This window comes from Oncorhynchus keta, chromosome 24 (assembly GCF_023373465.1).
Source record: "Oncorhynchus keta strain PuntledgeMale-10-30-2019 chromosome 24, Oket_V2, whole genome shotgun sequence".
NCBI lineage: Eukaryota > Metazoa > Chordata > Actinopteri > Salmoniformes > Salmonidae > Oncorhynchus > Oncorhynchus keta.
The window spans coordinates 20,105,420-20,125,575 of NC_068444.1; the positions used below are offsets into that span (position 1 = coordinate 20,105,420).

Sequence of the window (20,156 nt, forward strand, 5' to 3'; positions counted from 1 at the left end):
CAACATCAACGGTGAAGAGGCGACTCCGGGATGCTGACCTTCTAGGCAGAGTTGCAAAGAAAAATACATATCTCAGACTGGCCAATAAAAATGAAATATTAAGATTGGCAAAAGAACACAGACACTAGACAAAGGAACTCTGCCTAGAAGGCCAGCATCCCGGAGTCGCCTCTTCACTGTTGACGTTGAGACTGGTGTTTTGCAGGTACTATTTAATGAAACTGCCAGTTTTTTTTTTAAATCTCTTATAAAATGAGTTAAAGTCATATACAGCAACCCCATATGTAAAATACTAAACAATGGTTACTCCTCAGAAAGTATTGAGCTTTTAAGAGGAGTAAAACAAGGTTGTTCGTTTACTCCATATCTACTTATTACGGCCATTGAAATGCTAGCTATTAAAATTAGATCCAACAAGAACATCAAGGGGATTCAAATCCAGGGGATAAAAACAGAGTCAATGTATGCTGTATTCTTAAATCCACAATCTGGATCCCTGCACAGTCTCATTGAATATCTTGATCACTTTCTAGCATCTCTGGATTAAAACCTAATTATGACAAGTGAACCATATTACGCATTGGATCGTTAAAAAAAACACACTACCTTGTAGTTTACCAATAAAATGGGCGGATGGTGAAGTAGACATACTTCATCTCAAAAGTGTAAATGAACTTACCACAATTCATTTCAATAGAATGTTAGCAAAAATAGATACGATATTGCAGCTATGGAGAGGTAAATACTTGTCTATTTATGGAAAAATTACATTGATTATCTCTGGTCCTATCACAGTATAGTTACTTACTAATGGCATTGCCTACTCTAGATTAATAGTTTTTAAAATCATATGAACAAAAAATAGAATTTTATTTGGAATGCTAAGCCAAACAAAACTGAACGTGCCTATGTACATAATGAATGTGAATTTGGGGGGCTAAAATTATTAAATATTAAAGCTTTAAAACTCAACCTAAAAGTTTCACTCATACATAAGTTATACCTAAACCCAAAATAGTTCTCCAGTACATTATTAAGAAAAGCTCATCCTTTGTTCAAAAATTGCTAATTTGCCTTCATACAGATTACAACTTCTCATTTCTGACTAATTGAAAATTAAGTATTGTTTAAAGTATCACCCTTTCTTAAACAAGCCATACAAAGAAAGTTACAATTTCAGTTTTATCCTCCAGGAAAAAAAACAAGGGCGGTCTATGATGATAGGTGGCATGGGCAGAGAGTGGCTGAGGGTTGGTCTATGGTGATAGGTGGGATGGGCAGAGAGTGGCTGAGGGTTGGTCTATGGTGATTACGTGGGATGGGCAGAGAGTGGCTGAGGGTTGGTCTATGGTGATAGGTGGGATGGGCAGAGAGAGGCTGAGGGTTGGGATTAAAGAGTTTGTTTGGTAGTGTATTGTTGTTATATATAAAGGTACCATGTATGTCAAATATACATATCAATGTGTATGAAAAATGTATGGGTAAAATGGATGTATATGTAGCAAAAAAGATGTAAAAAGGAAATAAGATATTTGTTCTCCGAAGAGGGGGGTGAAAAAAATGGAAAAAAAATAAAAGATCAATTAGCCTTTTAAATAGATAAACTTAGACTAGCTAACACAATGTGCCCTTGGAACACAGGAGTGATGGTTGCTGATAATGGGCCTCTGTCGTCCTATGCAGATATTCCATGAAAAATCAGCCGTTTCCAGCCACAATAGTAATTTACATCATTAACCATGCCTACACTCTATTTCTGTAGGCATTGTTAATGTTGTAAATGACACTGTATTTCTGATCAATGCCTACACTGTATTTCTGATCAATGTTATGTTATTTTAATGGATGAAAAAATGTGCTTTTCAAAAAACAAGGACATTTTTAAGTGACCCCAAACTTTTGAAAAACTTTTGAACAACATTATAGTAATGGGGAAAGACCTTGTCCTTTCAACACCCTTTCTGAGTCAGAAAACTGTTTCATTAAAAGTATGAGTGCATCCCAAATAACACTCTTTTCCTTGCTTAGTGCACTATGGGCCCTGATCAAAAATAGTGCACTACATTTGGAACCAGACTAGACTATATGCTGGTCTACTGGAGTTACCATTGGTGCCCTTTCCAATGCCCTGAACCAAGCGTACTTGAGTTGCTGCTGGTGCTGAAGGAACCAGAACCATTGTTGCACTGTGTTTTTCTACACCATGACTAGTTCCAGTGCTCTATCACTCTTGACAAATCAAGTGCACAAAATCAATGTCTTTGTATCCACACATGAGTAGCTATACAATATTAATGTATAGAGTCAAAGCATGTATAGAGGAGTGCATAGCACAGTTAATTCGTATAACCATTAAAGAAGAAGCCAACTCAGGTTCTCTAACATGGAACAGTACAGTCTTATCCTTGTATGAGCCTATAGAGAGGAAATCTGAAGCCCCACATTAATGTAAAGTGCCCTATCTCTATTTTTCACTAACTCCGTGTTCAAGAACTCTGTGTTCACTCTCAGCATAGTGGCTTAATACAAAAGGCTTTGAAAGTTTAAAAAATATGATATTATTGTGAAAAGACCTTGTCCTTTCAACACCCTTTCTGAGTCAGGACTGTTTTCTTAAAAAGTATGAACGCACCCCAAGTAACACCCCTTTCCCTGAAAAGTGCACTACTTTTAACTAGAGCCCAATGGGCCCTGATCAAAAGTAGTGCACTATATTTAGATCCAGACTAAATTATCTGTGCATACTTAAAAGGACACATTACATTACTATTTCCCATTAAGATTTTCTTAGTCTGTTTCATCTCCTTTGATCATGAATTTTCTCACTGCCTTGTCTGTAGCCAAACATTAACCATGACCATGCCATCATAGCAATAACACACATACACACAGACACAAAGATAAGTTATTATTATTATATTTTTTATTATTACACACACAGTAAAGGCACAATGTCCCAGTAGTATTGAATTGGAAAAAGGAACAGTGTGAAGGGTGTACACTTTAAAATACTTTAAATGAAACGGATTGGCTCTGTAACTTTCAATTATATTGCCTTTGACAACAATGCAATCATCTTGCTGTGATCACGTTTTAGAACAGCGCGGGCGGGGTCAATGGTCACATCAAATCCGTTCGGTTCGTCCATCCCTGCTGAATCGAACGATTGATTGGACCGCGATGCCTTCAGACACCAATCTAGAATAGTTATCGGGAGGGTCCCTCGGTGGGTCAAATGTTAGCGCCAGGACCGCTATTTGGCTTTTATTTATGTCATGAAATACCGGACTCACTCATTGGTCATGGGGATATGTTCTGAATGAGGGTTGGAATGAGACGATTAACTGTGGAGCTGGGTCGTTTGTCAAACTACAACAAACAGAGAAATGGAAACATTAAGTAGGCCTAATGGTTCAATGTTTTATATTGTTAATTAGCCTATATCATTTCAAACATTTTAAAATATCACCACTCCCAAAGTAGGCTATTTTGATCATATCCCTTAACTGTAGTATTGATTTAGGTTATAATAAACAAGAGCTGATCATTTTACAGAACAGTAGTCTGCTCTTGTTGGCCTGCTTTTTATAAGACTTGCTAAACGACAGTGTCCACTTTAATTCGCTGTGTTACATTTACCCGAGGGGATCAATAATGTAATTTAGCTTACACTACTTCAACTAAAAGAATGTGTTCATGGTAAGAAAAAAAAACATTATCAAGAGAACTCCCTGCCGGCCTCAAACGTCGCCACATCCCTTCGCTGCGCATCCTGATGCTGTTACGTTGCATCTCTTCTCTCCCCTCTCCCTCTTCCGTTTTCCACCCCCGTTGCCGACAGAATACTAATTTTCCCTGCACCGCACCCTTCTTTTTCCCCACCTGTCTCTCTAATTCATCGATATATAATTCGTGTATTATTTGAAACGAAATGTGACTTCACGTAGGTCTGCGGAGGCGACGGTTGGTGAGTGTGGATGAATATGTATTCTGTTCGTTCGGCAGCAGCGGCCGCAGGTTGTCATGTACTGTCATGAATCTTGCCCTGGAGGCAGCTCTGCAGAATGGTCACTAGTTGGCACAGCCACAAAGTCATACAATTTCATTTGAAACCTAACCCTAACCGTACCCCTAAATGTAACCACACTGCTAACCTTAATGCCTAACCATAACATTAAATTAAGAGCAAAAAGCACATTTTTGTTTTCATGATACAGCCAATTTAGAATTTGCAGCTACCCCATCTACGGAAATCGCTCAGTTCTGCCTCCAGCACAAGATTCGTGACAATAAACGTCAACCTGCACAGCGGCGCACGGCGCTGTCCAAGGTGCTGCAGCATTCGGCCCCTCCCCTCTCCAGTCGGCGGCAGCCAGGCAGCTACAGAGAGAGAGAGAGAGAGAGAGAGAGAGAGAGAGAGAGAGAGAGAGAGAGAGAGAGAGAGAGAGAGAGAGAGAGAGAGAGAGAGAGAGAGAGAGAGAGAGAGAGAGAGAGAGAGAGAGAGAGAGAGAGAGAGAGAGAGAGAGAGAGAGAGAGAGAGACACGTGACCCGCTCGCTGTCTTCTGACAGTCTGTTGCAGAGCGCAGCAGGGAGGCAGATTGCACCGTTTGCACCGTTTTCCCCTCACCAAAATTACAGGATTTTCCCGGGACTCTGTTTATCTACATTTGTTTCGTTTTCTGAGTATCGAAAAGGAGGAATAACCTAGGTAAAGTACCGTTATGAGTTGACTTCTTTCAATCGTTATAAAGGTGTTGGTAAGTTTTTGAACATAGGAGAGAGAACTCATTTATTTTTTTCGGTCTCTGATGATCAATGATGCGGTGAATCACAGTTTTCAAAAATAGTGTGAGGCTGATGGTTTTTAGTGTGGATCTGTTGGGATAGTTTGAGTCGGAGATCACTGCATGGTGATGTTATTTGGTGGGTAGCCTAATTAAGATTAAAGGTGGTGTTCGAAACAAGAGATGGTCATCCAATACTTTGGTATGGAAAACGAGGACTTGGGTTCTGATTTGGTTCGGTCCTGGATATCAGATTCTAGATGCAGGTAAAAGAGACCTTGTATTTTCCATGTATGGTTTTATTTTTCTCTAGTAGGTTGAGCTGCTAGACCGGCAACGGAATAGCTGAGGGAAAACCATAAAACATGCATAATCGTTTGCAACTGTGTAATCCGCAGATTTGATTTCTTTATTGTTAGCAATATTTAAGGGATGTTGTCAAGTGCCTTTTAAAAACACGTTTATATGCACATTTCGTTTGCTGTAGAAGGCACGGGTCAATTGAATATGATCTGATGTGTTGAGAGTAAGACAGACAGTGTAATGGGACCAGCTGTGGAATCTCATGTTTATCTTCCTGCCATTCGGTCATTATATTATGGTACATTTGGCTTGATATGGGTGGAATCTCATGTTTATCTTCCTGCCATTCGGTCATTATATTATGGTACATTTGGCTTGATATGGGTTGAATCTCTGTAACTCATTTCCAGTCCCCGATCCCCCGTATATTATGGCTTCTAGCAAACTGTATAGCTCATTTGGATGGAATGATTTTCGCTTAGGTTTGATTAAAAGGTCGTTTTCTGTCTGTCCTGTCCAGACCTGGGTTCAAATATATGTGTATTTAAGTATGTATGTTCTACATAGGCTACTTATTTCTTTTGTATTTTCGTATTTTCGAACAATGTGGCCGAATTCACAACTTCGATTTTAAGTATTTGAAAGTACTCTAGCCCTGTTTCAAGTAATTTCCTATAAAAAAGACATGCCATGCATGCCAATACTTTCCAAATGTAGGCTACTACTTTGTGAATGTGTGCAAATACTTCCTTCGTAATGTATGTGAAAGTAACTTAATAATTAACATGGTATTTGAACCGAGGTCTGGTAGGCAACTCGTCCAATTTGAAAATTCTGAATTCATGCGCTTGTCTTAATTCTACTGGAATGTCTGAGTTAAACAACATATGAAATGAGGAAACCTACAAACAAGATTTCAGCGGTTTCATTACATGCAGATTCTCTTGAATAACAAAAACACTTAGGCCTATCTAACGCAACATTTAGAATGAGATCTACTTATGGAATGTGAGAGTTCATGGAACGTTCCTGTGCTGAGAGGATTGTGGATGCTGCTGCTTGGATGCGGAGCATTTTGTGAGGCATATAATATCGTCACCTGTGGCGGGCTATGAGGGTTGATAGGGGAAGGTACAAGTATCCTCTCCCCCCTGGGATAGCTATGGGGAGAAATAATTGTGTTAGATAAGACAGGCTACTGCTGTAGACTTATTTTGATCGACTTTTTCGAATAAGCTATTTACAATTCCAAATGATTTCTCTAGATGTAATTGAATTAAATGATGTAGGCCTAGTAGTGGTGACTATTGCTAGTTGATGTTTATGTAATTGTGAGCTGATTAGATTTGCTTTGAGAAAGTTGCTTCCACTTGCATTCATAAATACATAGCCTACATGAAAATCTAATCTAATCAAATGTTATTTGTCAAATGCTTCGTAAACAACAGGTGTAGACTAATAATGAAATGATTACTTATGTTAAGTTTCCCTGACATTTGTAGGACAGGCGACCGCCTTGTGCGCAAAGAATGTGTGTGCGCAAAGAGAACGTATCTGCGCTAACGACGTAGGCTACCCTTTGAGACAGAATACATCTTCCATTGATATAGAACACATACGGACGTGCAGGTGTGAGCGAATGTGCTCTCTTTGCAACCAAAACATACATACTTTTCCTGGCAATACTGAGTCTAGATCCCGAGATTCCTGTGCTTTCAATCGGCACGCCACCGCAGCTCCCCACAATTCCTTGGGGTCTCAATTCATCCTCTACTGAATATATCATAATTATGCAAGATGGCTAACATGATATGACAAATTGATAAACAAAATGTTTCTATAACACAATGAACTGTCCGTTCTTATTTTTCTTTTCTTTTTACAGATCTTCTTCTCATTATGTTGTAAGCTTAAGCTTTTTGGATCAGAGACTGGCCTTGGGAAAAAAAAGAAAAGCTCCATGCGATAATCAATCAAACAATAACAATCGTTCTGTTTGGCGGAGGATGCAGGGTGAGAAGCCAAAAGCAATGACTCTGGATGCCCGCCACATCTCGCTGGTGTGAATAGGATGGTTATTGACGCCGTTTCAACAGCAGTAGAACCGACTGGTGCGCTCTAGCTGCCTGGCACCGAAAATAAGAAACATTCAAAAATCAAGAAAAATAAAAGGCCTGATGGAAATTGGATTCTGAATCACCATTGCCTGTTTTTTGAAGAAAATCTGGACTATAGAATAAAACTAATCGGGAGACAGAAGATATTGACGGAATAAAAACAAATATATAGGACTGAGAAATTGGGATTTAGGCGCGACAGAAAGTGGTCCTATATTCAAAGATGGTATTTTCTTCGGGAGACTAGTGTAGCTTGCTGGTAGGCTATGACAACAAAATAATTCATTTAGGTTTACAATGTGTCAGTTCATATACACAATTCTTAGTGGTAAGTCAGCGTATTATATCACCCTTACCCCTAACTTCATCTAGCTTGATAAAAGACAATTCCGTCTGAAATCTGACTCAGCGGTATTGTAGCCTAGACCTAAAGAACAATTCGGTCACATCATGGTTCTTGCAATGCGGCATGGCGCCCATCTAATATGGGTAGGCCTTCTCTTGTGCTGTATGGTAGACATGGGGGCAACTATGGAGTTTACAGGCGCAGAGGGCCAGTGGGCAAGGTTTCCAATGTGGAATGCATGTTGTGAGAGTGAAATGAGCTTCAACATGAAAACCAAGAGTTCCCACGGGCTGTTAGTGTACTTCGATGACGAGGGATTCTGTGACTTTTTAGAACTCCTAATACACAACGGTAAACTCAGTCTTCGATTCTCCATCTTCTGCGCTGAGCCCGCAACGGTTCTAACCAACACAGCGGTCAATGACAGCCAGTGGCATGCTGTGACAATATGGAGAAACTTTAAAAACACAACGCTAATGGTCGACAATGAAGTGAAGTGGGTCGAAGTAAAGTCGAAAAGAAGGGATATGACTGTCTTCAGCCACTTGTTTCTTGGGGGAATACCACCGGAATTACGATCTGTGGCTTTAAGGTTAACATCAGCTGTGGTCAAGGACCATGTACCTTTTACCGGATGGATAACGGACATAAAGGTCAACAATACGGAATCGTCGCTTTTAAACAGCGCTGGGGTTATTAACGACCTCTGTGGTGCAGCAGCCAACATGTGTTTAAATGGAGGGGTCTGCAATGTCATTAACGATGAACCCACGTGCGACTGCTCGCAGACTGACTACCAGGGCAAAGACTGCAGCGAAGGTAAGATATCTGGATTCTCTTCTGGGCCGTTGTCTGTCTTACTAACACTATCCAACAGCTCCCCTTTAACTAAACAACAACACGACATGATTATTTATCGTTTTCCATCATTTCAAGCAGTATTAGTAGTCCAACAGTTTACAGAAAATGCAGATCTTCTCTTCCTCTAGACCAGGATAGGCCAACAGGCCTGTAGGCCCAATAGGTCTTTAGACCTTATCTAGTAGGACAATTCAATAATTTCAAGTAACCTACCCACCAGTGCAAAATTGGTTCATCATTATACAACAATTTTTTAACATATGTTGTCATAGTTGTTTGTAAGGTTGTTAATGAGTGGTTGAGCTCCTGCAAGGGCTCATTAGCCCAACGTGCAGGTGTTCCTCATTCTCTAAGGTGTCTTGCCTTTACCTGGAAGAGGTCACCAGGGAATGGTTGACCTATGACGTTTTTTCATCTCCAATGGCTTTACCTCCTAATGAAAGTTTCCAGTCATTAAAAACAATATGTATTTGGAAGAAGATGAAGGAAGTGATTTCCACATGCACATGCAAAGAAAATATATGGAGCAACTACAATAGGCACATATGTGTAGAATATGTGCAGTAACTGTATGCAACAGGAGGCTGCTGAGGGGAGAACGGCTCATAATAATGGCTAGAACGGAGCAAATGGAATGGCATCAAAGACCTGGAAACCATGTGTTTGATGTGTTTGATACCATTCCACCTATTCCGCTCCAGTCATTACCACAAGCCCGTCCTCCACAGTTAAGGTGCCACCACCTCCTGTGCTGTATGCAGTATGTTGTGTATTCCATAACATCATGTAGCCAAGACTAGAGGCCTTGTTAGATATGCCACCTGTATTCATTTCTTCCAACTCAATCTTGCTCTATCGATCTTTGATGAGTGATTACAATAGCATCATCTAAGCATTCTAAATTAAGTATTTTTAAGAAATGTGAAACACACCAGAAACCTTTTCTTGGTGACATTTTGCTTGATTTCAAGGTTAGCATTTCAGAGAAGATAGTGGACTTCTGACATTGCTCATGTGTTCTTATGGCTAGATCTTGGCCTATAGATGTTGGTGCAATGTTGGACCATATTCTTCTGTGATTTGAAGGCAGATGTTGGAAATGTGAATCTTTTCAATGATCCCATTTGAGAAGGTGTTACTGTTTGGACATGTTCTGTCTATTTCCTCTCTTTGTTTGTCATTTCCTCGTTGCATTGCTAATGGCTTTGTTGATGAAGTAAAGACAACATTATATCTTGGTTACATCCCAAATGGTACCCTATTCCTTCCATAGCGCACTACTTTTAACCAGGGCCCATAGGGACTGACACCTAATCTTCATTTCGGTATTCCCCTGCAGTGAGACACCTGCTACTTCATGCCACATTAGTTATATTCTTCTCTTCAATTATTCTCAGAGCAGACACTGTATTCCATTGGTGGTACTTATTATGTGGGCTTGAACAGAAATATGAAACTGACTCCTGGAGGAGTGTAGCCTAAGAGCAATATTAGCCCTGACGAGAGCAGTCTCTCACAGGGTGGAAATACAAATAGGAACCATCATTTAGGGGCTCCTTTGGTTCAGTGGCAGGTAGCCTAGTGTTTAGAGCGTTGGGCCAGTAACTGAAAGGTTGCTGAATCGAATCCCTGAGCTGACAAGGTAAAAATCTGTTGTTCTGTCCGTGAACAAGGCAGTAAACCCACTGTTCCCCGGTAGGCCATCATTGTAAATAAGAATTTGTTTTTAACTGACTTGCCTAGTTAAACGAAGGTTAAATATAGTTTTAAAATAATGCTTATGCTCCCATTATGATATAGACAATTTCGTACATTTGATTGTCTTGTGCATGTAGCTCCATGGTAGGCAACATGGTCTCTTTTAGAATATGTCTGGAATAGCAGACACAGGGTGGGAACCCAAACAGTAACCTTCTCTCAGATGCAACTTTGGAAGACTCCTGTATTGATTTTGGGAGATGGTTTATGCTGATACTCCCATGATGGTGTATTCTACAGTAGAACGTTTCATATATATATACATTGAATGACAGATGATGAATAACTAAAATGACCTACAAATACATGTTACCTTAACACCTCACTGTGTTTTCCATACCATTGTGTGTGTGTGTCCCTCTATGCTTTGGTGAATAAAGACACTGCCTCACTAGGCTTGACTACAGTATTCTGCAATTGCTCCATTGTTCATGCATGTGCAGAAGACAGTGAGGTACTGTGCCGTGTGTGTGTGTGTGTGTGTGTGCGTGCAGTGCTATGTGTGCCCGGCCTCTGCATGTCAGATGTCGGGAGAATAATAATCCTGGTGAGGAGAGAGGAAGACAGAGTGAGAATACATTGAGAACGGATCATAGCTGCCACCGTCCTGAGAGGAACCATCTTCCAGTTCTTCCTGTGCTGCGTACGAACATATAGACACCAGGCAGCTATTCTTTCTTGAGCTATCCAAATGTCATGATGTACCGTCAGAGGTATGAAATAATAGAAATAGAATATGGGAGAATCTCAATGACAAATTCCTCCCGTCCTCTCTCCTCTCTCCTTGCCTCCTTCTCAAAAGCAATTGGATGATAAAGTCAGAGGTCCCTCTCCACTGACCTTCTCCTCCAATGGGTTTGGATGATAAAGTCAGAGGTCCCTCTCCACTGACCATTTCCTCCAATGGGTTTGGATGATAAAGTCAGAGGTCCCTCTCCACTGACCATTTCCTCCAATGGGTTTGGATGATAAAGTCAGAGGTCCCTCTCCACTGACCTTCTCCTCCAATGGGTTTGGATGATAAAGTCAGAGGTCCCTCTCCACTGACCTTCTCCTCCAATGGGTTTGGATGATAAAGTCAGAGGTCCCTCTCCACTGACGTTCTCCTCCAATGGGTTTGGATGATAAAGTCAGAGGTCCCTCTCCACTGACCTTCTCCTCCAATGGGTTTGGATGATAAAGTCAGAGGTCCCTCTCCACTGACCTTCTCCTCCAATGGGTTTGGATGATAAAGTCAGAGGTCCCTCTCCACTGACGTTCTCCTCCAATGGGTTTGGATGATAAAGTCAGAGGTCCCTCTCCACTGACCTTCTCCTCCAATGGGTTTGGATGATAAAGTCAGAGGTCCCTCTCCACTGACCTTCTCCTCCAATGGGTTTGGATGATAAAGTCAGAGGTCCCTCTCCACTGACCTTCTCCTCCAATGGGTTTGGATGATAAAGTCAGAGGTCCCTCTCCACTGACGTTCTCCTCCAATGGGTTTGGATGATAAAGTCAGAGGTCCCTCTCCACTGACGTTCTCCTCCAATGGGTTTGGATGATAGTCAGAGGTCCCTCTCCACTGACGTTCTCCTCCAATGGGTTTGGATGATAAAGTCAGAGGTCCCTCTCCACTGACGTTCTCCTCCAATGGGTTTTGAGAAGGAGGAGTCACGCCACGGTGTCAAAAACAAAATTTGAAGTCAAATTGGTAAAACCAGGAGATCTTGTTGGTTAAATGATTTAATAGACTTAAAAGAAAAGAGTTCCAAACTTCTCTGCCAATATAACAACTCGTTTTCCATAATCTCCTCCCCACTCAGACCACTTCCAGAAGTCCTAGAAATATTCTTGCTTGAGAAATTGTTATTTACTAAGAAGCTATTTTTGTTTCTTTTTGACAATTTTAATTGAAAAAAAATCACAGTAAAGTAGCCCTTAATTTTTACCCCTGGAAATGATTTGATATTGAGAGAAAAATGGCTGCTTTAGGCCTAAAGGAACTTAACCAGGCAGCCAATCTGAAGGGTCAATGCAGCTGTTTTTATGTTAGTATCAAATCCTTTCTTTGTAACAATTAAGTACCAATCTTTTATTTTTTAAATTAAAATGGTTTAAAAAAATTGCTTCTTAGCAAAGACACATTTTTCAAAGTAGAATTTTGCTAGGGCTGTCTTGGAGTGGTCTGAGTGAGGAGGGGAACACTGGAAACCAGCTGTTATTGACAGAGACGTTTGGAACTATATTTGTTTTTGGTCTATTAACCAACTTACCGCCTGGTGATGTCACCATGGAAGACCAATACTCCATTCCACCACGACAGGCTGAAATTTCAGGCAGTCTTTTTAAACAGCTCTTACATTAAAAAGACGTTATCATATTTCTCACAATTTCACAGTATAATTCCAATCTCATAGTGTGGAAATATATATAAAACAAAGGAAAATCGTGTTTTTGACTGCACACAGACTCAGCGTTCTTTGTTAGATCTGAGGGATTTATAATTCATGATCTAAACTTATCCTGATTTTGATGGTGGGATGGACGCTGGTAGTAGGATGGAGTGGATGATGGTGGTGGTGATGGTGAGATGGACACTGGTAGTAGGATGGAGTGGATGATGGTGGTGGTGATGGTGGGATGGATGGACGCTGGTAGTACGATGGAGTGGATGATGGTGGGATGGACACTGGTAGTACGATGGAATGGATGAGGGTGGTGGTGATGGTGGGATGGACACTGGTAGTACGATGGAGTGGATGATGGTGGTGGTGATGGTTGGATGAACACTGGTAGTACGATGGCATGGATGAGGGTGGTGGTGATGGTGGGATGGACACTGGTAGTACGATGGAGTGGATGATGGTGGGATGGACACTGGTAGTACGATGGAATGGATGAGGGTGGTGGTGATGGTGGGATGTACACTGGTAGTACGATGGAGTGGATGATGGTGGTGGTGATGTTTGGATGAACACCGGTAATATGATGGAGTGGATGATGGTGGTGGGATGGACACTGGTAGTACGATAGAGTGGATGATGGTGGTGGTGGTGGTGGTGATGGTGGGATGGTTGATGGTGGTATTGAGGTGCAAGATTGAAGCTCAACCCACATCTTGGTTTGCTGTCTCTTTGGGGCCATAAACTCTAGGTTTTCGTAGGATTGGGTACACTTATAATTTTGGTTAGCTACCTCATTAATATGATGTGATATACTATAGGCAGAAACTGTACTTCATTATATTGAAATCCATAAGGATAGCACATGGCCATAATACTGACTGATGAAAAAAATACACAGCTTTCATGGCTTTTTGGGACCGTGCACAAACCATTGACCTTTCATAGGGGAAAAGACTGATAATTTGCCATGTCATATTAACATAATGCAATGTCATATTAGCATAATGCAATCTGTTTTAAGGTTGCCTACAACATGTTGTGCCACAATGAAATGTTTCCTCTGCAGTTATTCATTCTGGCAGACAGTATGCTGTGGTTTTGGCTTTCTTTCTGAAGCAGCACAGCAGCTTGTCCACGTGGTAACCCAATTCTGTCCAACCTAGGTGTGGTGACGTACTTCCCTACAGTGAAGATAGGAGTTGGAAACAGTAAAGGGTAGAGGAGAGGGGAGGGAAAGAGGATAAAGAAAAGGGAGGATAGGAGAGGGGGAACAGAAAAAAGAAGTGGGGCGGGGTTTGGGAGAGAGAAGGAAGAAGGAGGCTGGTGGAGTAGCTGTCTGTCTATATTTAGTCCATGTGACTTTGACATAAAAGTAGTTGGCTATCAACAACTTGTCAAGACAAACAATGCTGTAAAAATACTTTAATTAAGAAAGATGTATGTGGTAAACAATGTGTTAAAAAGGCCAAACAATTATCAAGATGATGATGGTGGCAGGCAGTGTATATGCTAACATGACATTTAGAGCTACAGTATACAGTGGGGCAAAAAAAAATATTTAGTCAGCCACCAATTGTGCAAGTTCTCCCACTTAAAATGATGAGTGAGGCCTGTAATTTTCATCATTGGTACACTTCAACTATGACAGACAAAATGAGGAAAAAAAATCCAGAAAATCACATTGTAGGATTTTTAATTAATTGATTTGCAAATTATGGTGGAAAATAAGTATTTGTTGAGGTAATCTGAAGATATTTCACCCTATGCTTCCTGAAGCACCTCCCACAAGTCAGATTGGCTTGATGGGCCCTTCTTATGGACTCCGTTATAGACAGAATACCAGCTGACTGCTACTTCCCTAAATAGTTATTGCATAGTTTGGAGCTGTGCTTTGAGTCATTGTCCTGTTGTAGGAGGAAATTGGCTCTAATTAAGAGCTGTCCACAGCGTATGGCATGGCGATGCAAAATGGAGTGACAGCCTTCCTTCTTCAAGATCCCTTTTACCCTGTACAAATCTCCCACTTTACCACCGCCAAAGCAATCCCAGATCATCATCACATTGCCTCCACCATGCTTGACAGATGGTGTCAAGCACTCGTCCAGCATCTTTTCATTTGTTCTACGTCTCACGAATCTTCTTCTTCGTGATCCGAACAGCTCAAACTTAGAGTCGTCTGTCCATAACACTTTTTTTCCAATCTTCCTCTGTCCATTGTCTGTGTTAATTTGCCCATATTAATCTATTATTTTCATTGGCCAGTATGAGATGTAGATTTTTTCTTTGCAACTCTGCCTAGAAGGCCAGCATCCCGGAGTCGCCTCTTCACCGTTGATGTTGAGACTGGTGTTTTGCGGGTACTATTTAATGAAGCTGCCAGTTGAGGCTCTACTGGACTTGTCCTCTTGCTCAGTTGTGCACCGGGGCCTCCCACTCCTCTTTCTATTCTGGTTAGAGCCAGTTTGCGCTGTTCTGTGAAGGGAGTAGTACACAGCGTTGTACGAGATCTTCAGTTTCTCGCATGGAATAGCCTAAATTTCTTAGAACAAGAATAGACTGACGAGTTTCAGAAGAAAGTTATTTGTTTCTGGCCATTTTGAGCCTATAATCGAACCCACAAATGCTGATGCTCCAGATACTCAACTAGTCTAAAGAAGTTCAGTTTTATTGCTTCTTTTAATCAGCACAACAATTTTCAGCTGTGCTAACATAATTGCAAAAGGGTTTTCCAATGATCAATTAGCCTTTTAAAATGATAAACTTGGATTAGTTAACACAACATGCCATTGGTAATGGGCCTCTGTACGCCTATGTAGATATTCCATAAAAAAATCTGCCGTTTACCAGCTACAATAGTCATTTGCAACATTAACAATGTCTACACTGTATTTCTGATCAGTTTGATGTTTTTCTTTCAAAAACAAGGACATTTCTAAGTAACCCCAAACTTTTGAACGATAGTGTATATTTTATATAGGCTTTATATAGCATTTATTTAACTAGACCTCTTTCACGAGCGAGACCTAATGCATCAATGCATTATAAGGAAATAGAGGAAGTATATAATTTAGGTCAAAATATTTACATCACAGTAAACATTTCATATTTCATCTCAATCAATTGTTTAGAGAGGAAATCATACAAATGTAGTACTGATGAAGTGGGTGAAATCCTAGAACTAGACCATGCCTCTCTCTCTCTCCCACTCCCACTCTCTCTCTCTCCACTCTTCTCAACAGTCAACAAAAAATCACAGTAAAAGACTGTTGTAATATTCACAGCAGGGTAGAGGTCTTCACGGATCCACCTGTACCCGACTACCCGAAACCAGATCCGAGACCGGAGCAGGTCTGGATCTAGAATTCTAAATAATGTCACAGGTCTGGGTCGGATCTGATATGACTGTCACAGGCCTGGGTGGAATCTGATATGACTGTCACAGGGCTTGTATATGTGTAATTTTAACTGACTTGTCCGGAAGGGGCCGTACATATCCGAATGCTACAGTTGTAATAGGCTCCCAAGTGGCGCAGCGGTCTAATGCACTGCATCTCAGTGCTAGAGGCGTCACTACGGTGCACAATTGGCCCAGCGTCGTCCAGGTTTGGCCGGTGTAGGCCGTCATTGTAAATAAGATTTTGTTCTTAACTGACTTGCCAAGTTAAATAAAGGTCAAATAAAAAGTATCGAGAAAGAATGTTATAATTTATGCTGCTGCTTTTGCTTTTCACAAGAGTGGAGCATGGCGTGTTTAGCATGTTGTTGTTGTTGGCCAATCATAAGTCATCAAAGTGGCAGTAGGCTACAGCCATAGAGCTTCAGTGTGTGACAAAAGTTAGGAGACATTTAATCAATGGTTAATGAAATAAAAATTACTGAATTAAAAGTTAGAGGAGAAGGATAGGCTACAACGACCATGAGCCGACAGGTAGTCTGCTACTTAATATTCTGATTGTTGTTATTTGTAACTGTAGAATGAGAAAGCACACGCACTGGAGCCTCAATTAACCTAGCGAGCTAAAGTTAGCTGGCTTAACTAGCTTCTCTCGGTTTGATGCAGTCAAGACAGGTACTACGTAATCATATGTGATGAGAAATAAGCGAGTTGGCTTGGTTGGTTGCTGTTTTTCATCTTCCCATCCGTCCATCCTGCTCCCTGTGTCACTCACTCACAATACGGCCCCTCCCCTGCCTGCCAGAGCCCCGCCTCTCTCCCTCCTTTTACGCTTTATCTGATCCGGTTAATAAAGTAGCTGAAAATAAATATATATAGGTCTATCCAACCAGGTCTATATGAAACAACACCTCTGCAATAAAATTAAAATGTGTCACCCCATCCATGACGTCAGCTATAAAGAATACGAAAAATGCATATAAGAATAAAAAAGATTTAATAAAAAAATCTAACAATACACAACATACACATACCAACAGTATACAAACACACAGAGACATCAATGACATCACACCTGCCCAGATCCACCTGCTCACACCCCCATCTCCAGCGCCCGCATCACTCTCTGCCACATGTCCTCAAACTGCACCATTTTGTTTCTCTCCATCGCCCACACACTTTCAACATTTAGATAATAAAGCATTTGACCTTTCAATTGTGTTAACGATAGAGGATTGGTTGATATCCAGTTTTTTCAAAATTATTTACGAGAAAGTATCCTACAACCCATCGGGTATCTCACAGCACCCTCATATGCCATGTCTGGAAATATGCAGACAGACAGATTAACAGGAAATGTACATTGTAATACTTCTGACATCCAACTTTCTAACTCCACCCATAACGTTTGGACCTTATAGCATTCCCAGAAGGCATGGATTATAATGTAATTAACAGTTTTACACTTAATAGAAGGAGTGTGATGACAACCCAAGCTAGGCTCTTGTACATCAACTAATATCATTATGCATCATTAGCCTGTCATTGTCTCTGTTTTATAACATGACACAGATTGGGGGGAAGGAGGTGTGTGTGTGTGTGTGTGTGGTTAAGATGGCGTAGCAGTCAGATGTCTTTGTCCTGTCGTGTCCCTTGTATATATCGTTTTACATATTTTTCGTCGCATATCCTTTAAAATATTTTGCTAAACCTCATCATCTAAATACTCTCCTGCAACCCGCAACCCACCTAATGTGGCGTGGATCTGCTTTTTTTTCCGAAAGTATTTATATTTACTTTGGATCTGGAATCCCTCAACTGAAGCTAGCCAGCTAACTACCAGATATCAAATCAAAATCAAATCAAATTAGTTAGCAGATGTTAATGCGAGTGTAGCGAAATGCTTGTGCTTTTAGTTCCGACAATGCAGTAATAACCAACAAGTAATCTAGCTAACAATTCCAAAACTACTACCTTATAGACACAAGTATAAGGGGATAAAGAATATGTACATGAAGATATATGAATGAGTGATGGTACAGAGCGGCATAGGCAAGATACAGTAGATGGTATTGAGTGCAGTATATACATATGAGATGAGTATGTAAACAAAGTGGCATAGTTAAAGTGGCTAGTGATACATGTATTACATAAGGATGCAGTAGATGATATAGAGTACAGTATATACGTATACATATGAGATGAATAATGTAGGGAACATTATATTAGGTAGCATTGTTTAAAGTGGCTAGTGATATATTTTACATCATTTCCCATCAATTCCCATTATTAAAGTGGCTGGAGTTGAGTCAGTGTGTTGGCAGCAGCCACTCAATGTTAGTGGTGGCTGTTTAACAGTCTGATGGCCTTGAGATAGAAGCTGTTTTTCAGTCTCTCTGTCCCAGCTTTGATGCACCTGTACTGACCTCGCCTTCTGGATGATAGCGGGGTGAACAGGCAGTGGCTCGGGTGGTTGCTGTCCTTGATGATCTTTATGGCCTTCCTGTGACATCGGGTGGTGTAGGTGTCCTGGAGGGCAGGTAGTTTGCCCCCGGTGATGCGTTGTGCAGACCTCACTACTCTCTGGAGAGCCTTACGGTTGTGGGCGGAGCAGTTGCCGTACCAGGCGGTGATACAGCCCGACAGGATGCTCTCGATTGTGCATCTGTAGAAGTTTGTGAGTGCTTTTGGTGATAAGCCAAATTTCTTCAGCCTCCTGAGGTTGAAGAGGCGCTGCTGCGCCTTCTTCACGATGCTGTCTGTGTGGGTGGACCAATTCAGTTAGTCTGTGATGTGTACGCCGAGGAACTTAAAACTTACTACCCTCTACACTACTGTTCCATCGATGTGGACAGGGGGTTGTTCCCTCTGCTGTTTCCTGAAGTCCACAATCATCTCCTTAGTTTTGTTGACGTTGAGTGTGAGGTTATTTTCCTGACACCACACTCCGAGGGCCCTCACCTCCTCCCTGTAGGCCGTCTCGTCGTTGTTGGTAATCAAGCCTACCACTGTTGTGTCGTCCGCAAACTTGATGATTGAGTTGGAGGCGTGCGTGGCCACGCAGTCGTGGGTGAAGATATCAGTCAGCAAACCATTGCCAGCGGTCATCAGCTATCCTTCAGCTCTGAAAGCTCTCGTCAGTTCGAACAACGTGACTCTAACCAGAGCATAACGGACCTGTTATTTTTATCCCCGGATTCCTACCTCAAACTGAACATTTTCATCTGGATCTTCACAACTAGCTAACCGCAATTCCAGATGACTACTCCTGGCTAGCGTTTCCATCCCAGAGCAAGCACCAATTTAGCTTGAAGCTAGCCCGGCCAGGGTTCCTGTGCTACCACCAAAGTATACTCCAGGGTTTACAATATCGGCCTGCTAGCTACCTAGAGCTACTTGGAACCCTACTAATTCCACGATTGGTCTATCGACGTCACCGCACGAAGAGGCAAAAACAGACTTACCCCCATCGCGTCGTTCCCCCCCCAAAGGCTAACTTTCTAGCCCCTGCTCTCTGCTTGCTTGCTTGCTAACCCGGTCTGCTAACTGCTAAACTGCCGGGCCCTGGTCTGCTAACTGCTAGCTTGCCTGCCCAGACTGCTAACTGCTAGCCCTTGCTAACTGCTTGCTTGCTAACCCGGTCTGCTAACTGCTAGCTTGCACTGGTCTACTAACTGCTAGCCCATGCTAACTTCTTGCTTGCAAACCCGGCCTGCTTACTGCTAGCTTGCCCTGGTCTACTAGCTGCTAGCTTGTTTAGCTCCGGCCTACTAACTGTTAGCTTGTTAGCCTGCTAACTGTCTGAATCGCCATGTCCTCAGCCAGCCCAACCACTCACTGGACCCATATGTTCACTTGGCTACGCATGCCTCTCTCTAATATCAATATGCCTTGTCCATTACTCTCCTGGTTCGTGATTACTGTCTTATTTCAATGTAGAGCCTCTAGCCCTGCTCAATATGCCTCAACCAACCATGTTGTTCCACCTCCTACATATGCAATGACATCACCTGGTTTAAACATCTCTAGAGACTATATCTCTCTCTTCATTACTCAATGCCTAGGTTTACCTCCAATGTACTCACATCCTACCTTTGTCAGTACACTATGCCTTGAATCTATGCTATCGTGCCCAGAAACCTGCTCCTTTTACTCTCTGTTCTGAACGTGCTAGACGGCCAGTTCGTAAAGTCTTTTAGCCATACCCT

The 20,156-nt window shown here is 41.6% G+C and overlaps 1 protein-coding gene across 23 annotated transcripts in view; it reads left to right on the forward strand.

Moving 5' to 3' along the window:
• Window positions 1-4,578: 4,578 nt before the first annotated feature.
• Window positions 4,579-20,156, forward strand: part of LOC118402801 (neurexin-1a) — a 633,754-nt gene continuing 618,176 nt past the window's right edge. For all 23 annotated transcript variants that reach the window (XM_052477934.1, XM_052477935.1, XM_052477945.1 and 20 more), the window contains exons 1-2: window positions 4,579-4,709; window positions 6,974-8,370. In XM_052477934.1, coding sequence (XP_052333894.1) covers window positions 7,656-8,370 — 715 coding nt within the window. In that variant the 5' untranslated portion in view covers window positions 4,579-4,709; window positions 6,974-7,655. The remainder of the gene's footprint in view (window positions 4,710-6,973; window positions 8,371-20,156) is intronic.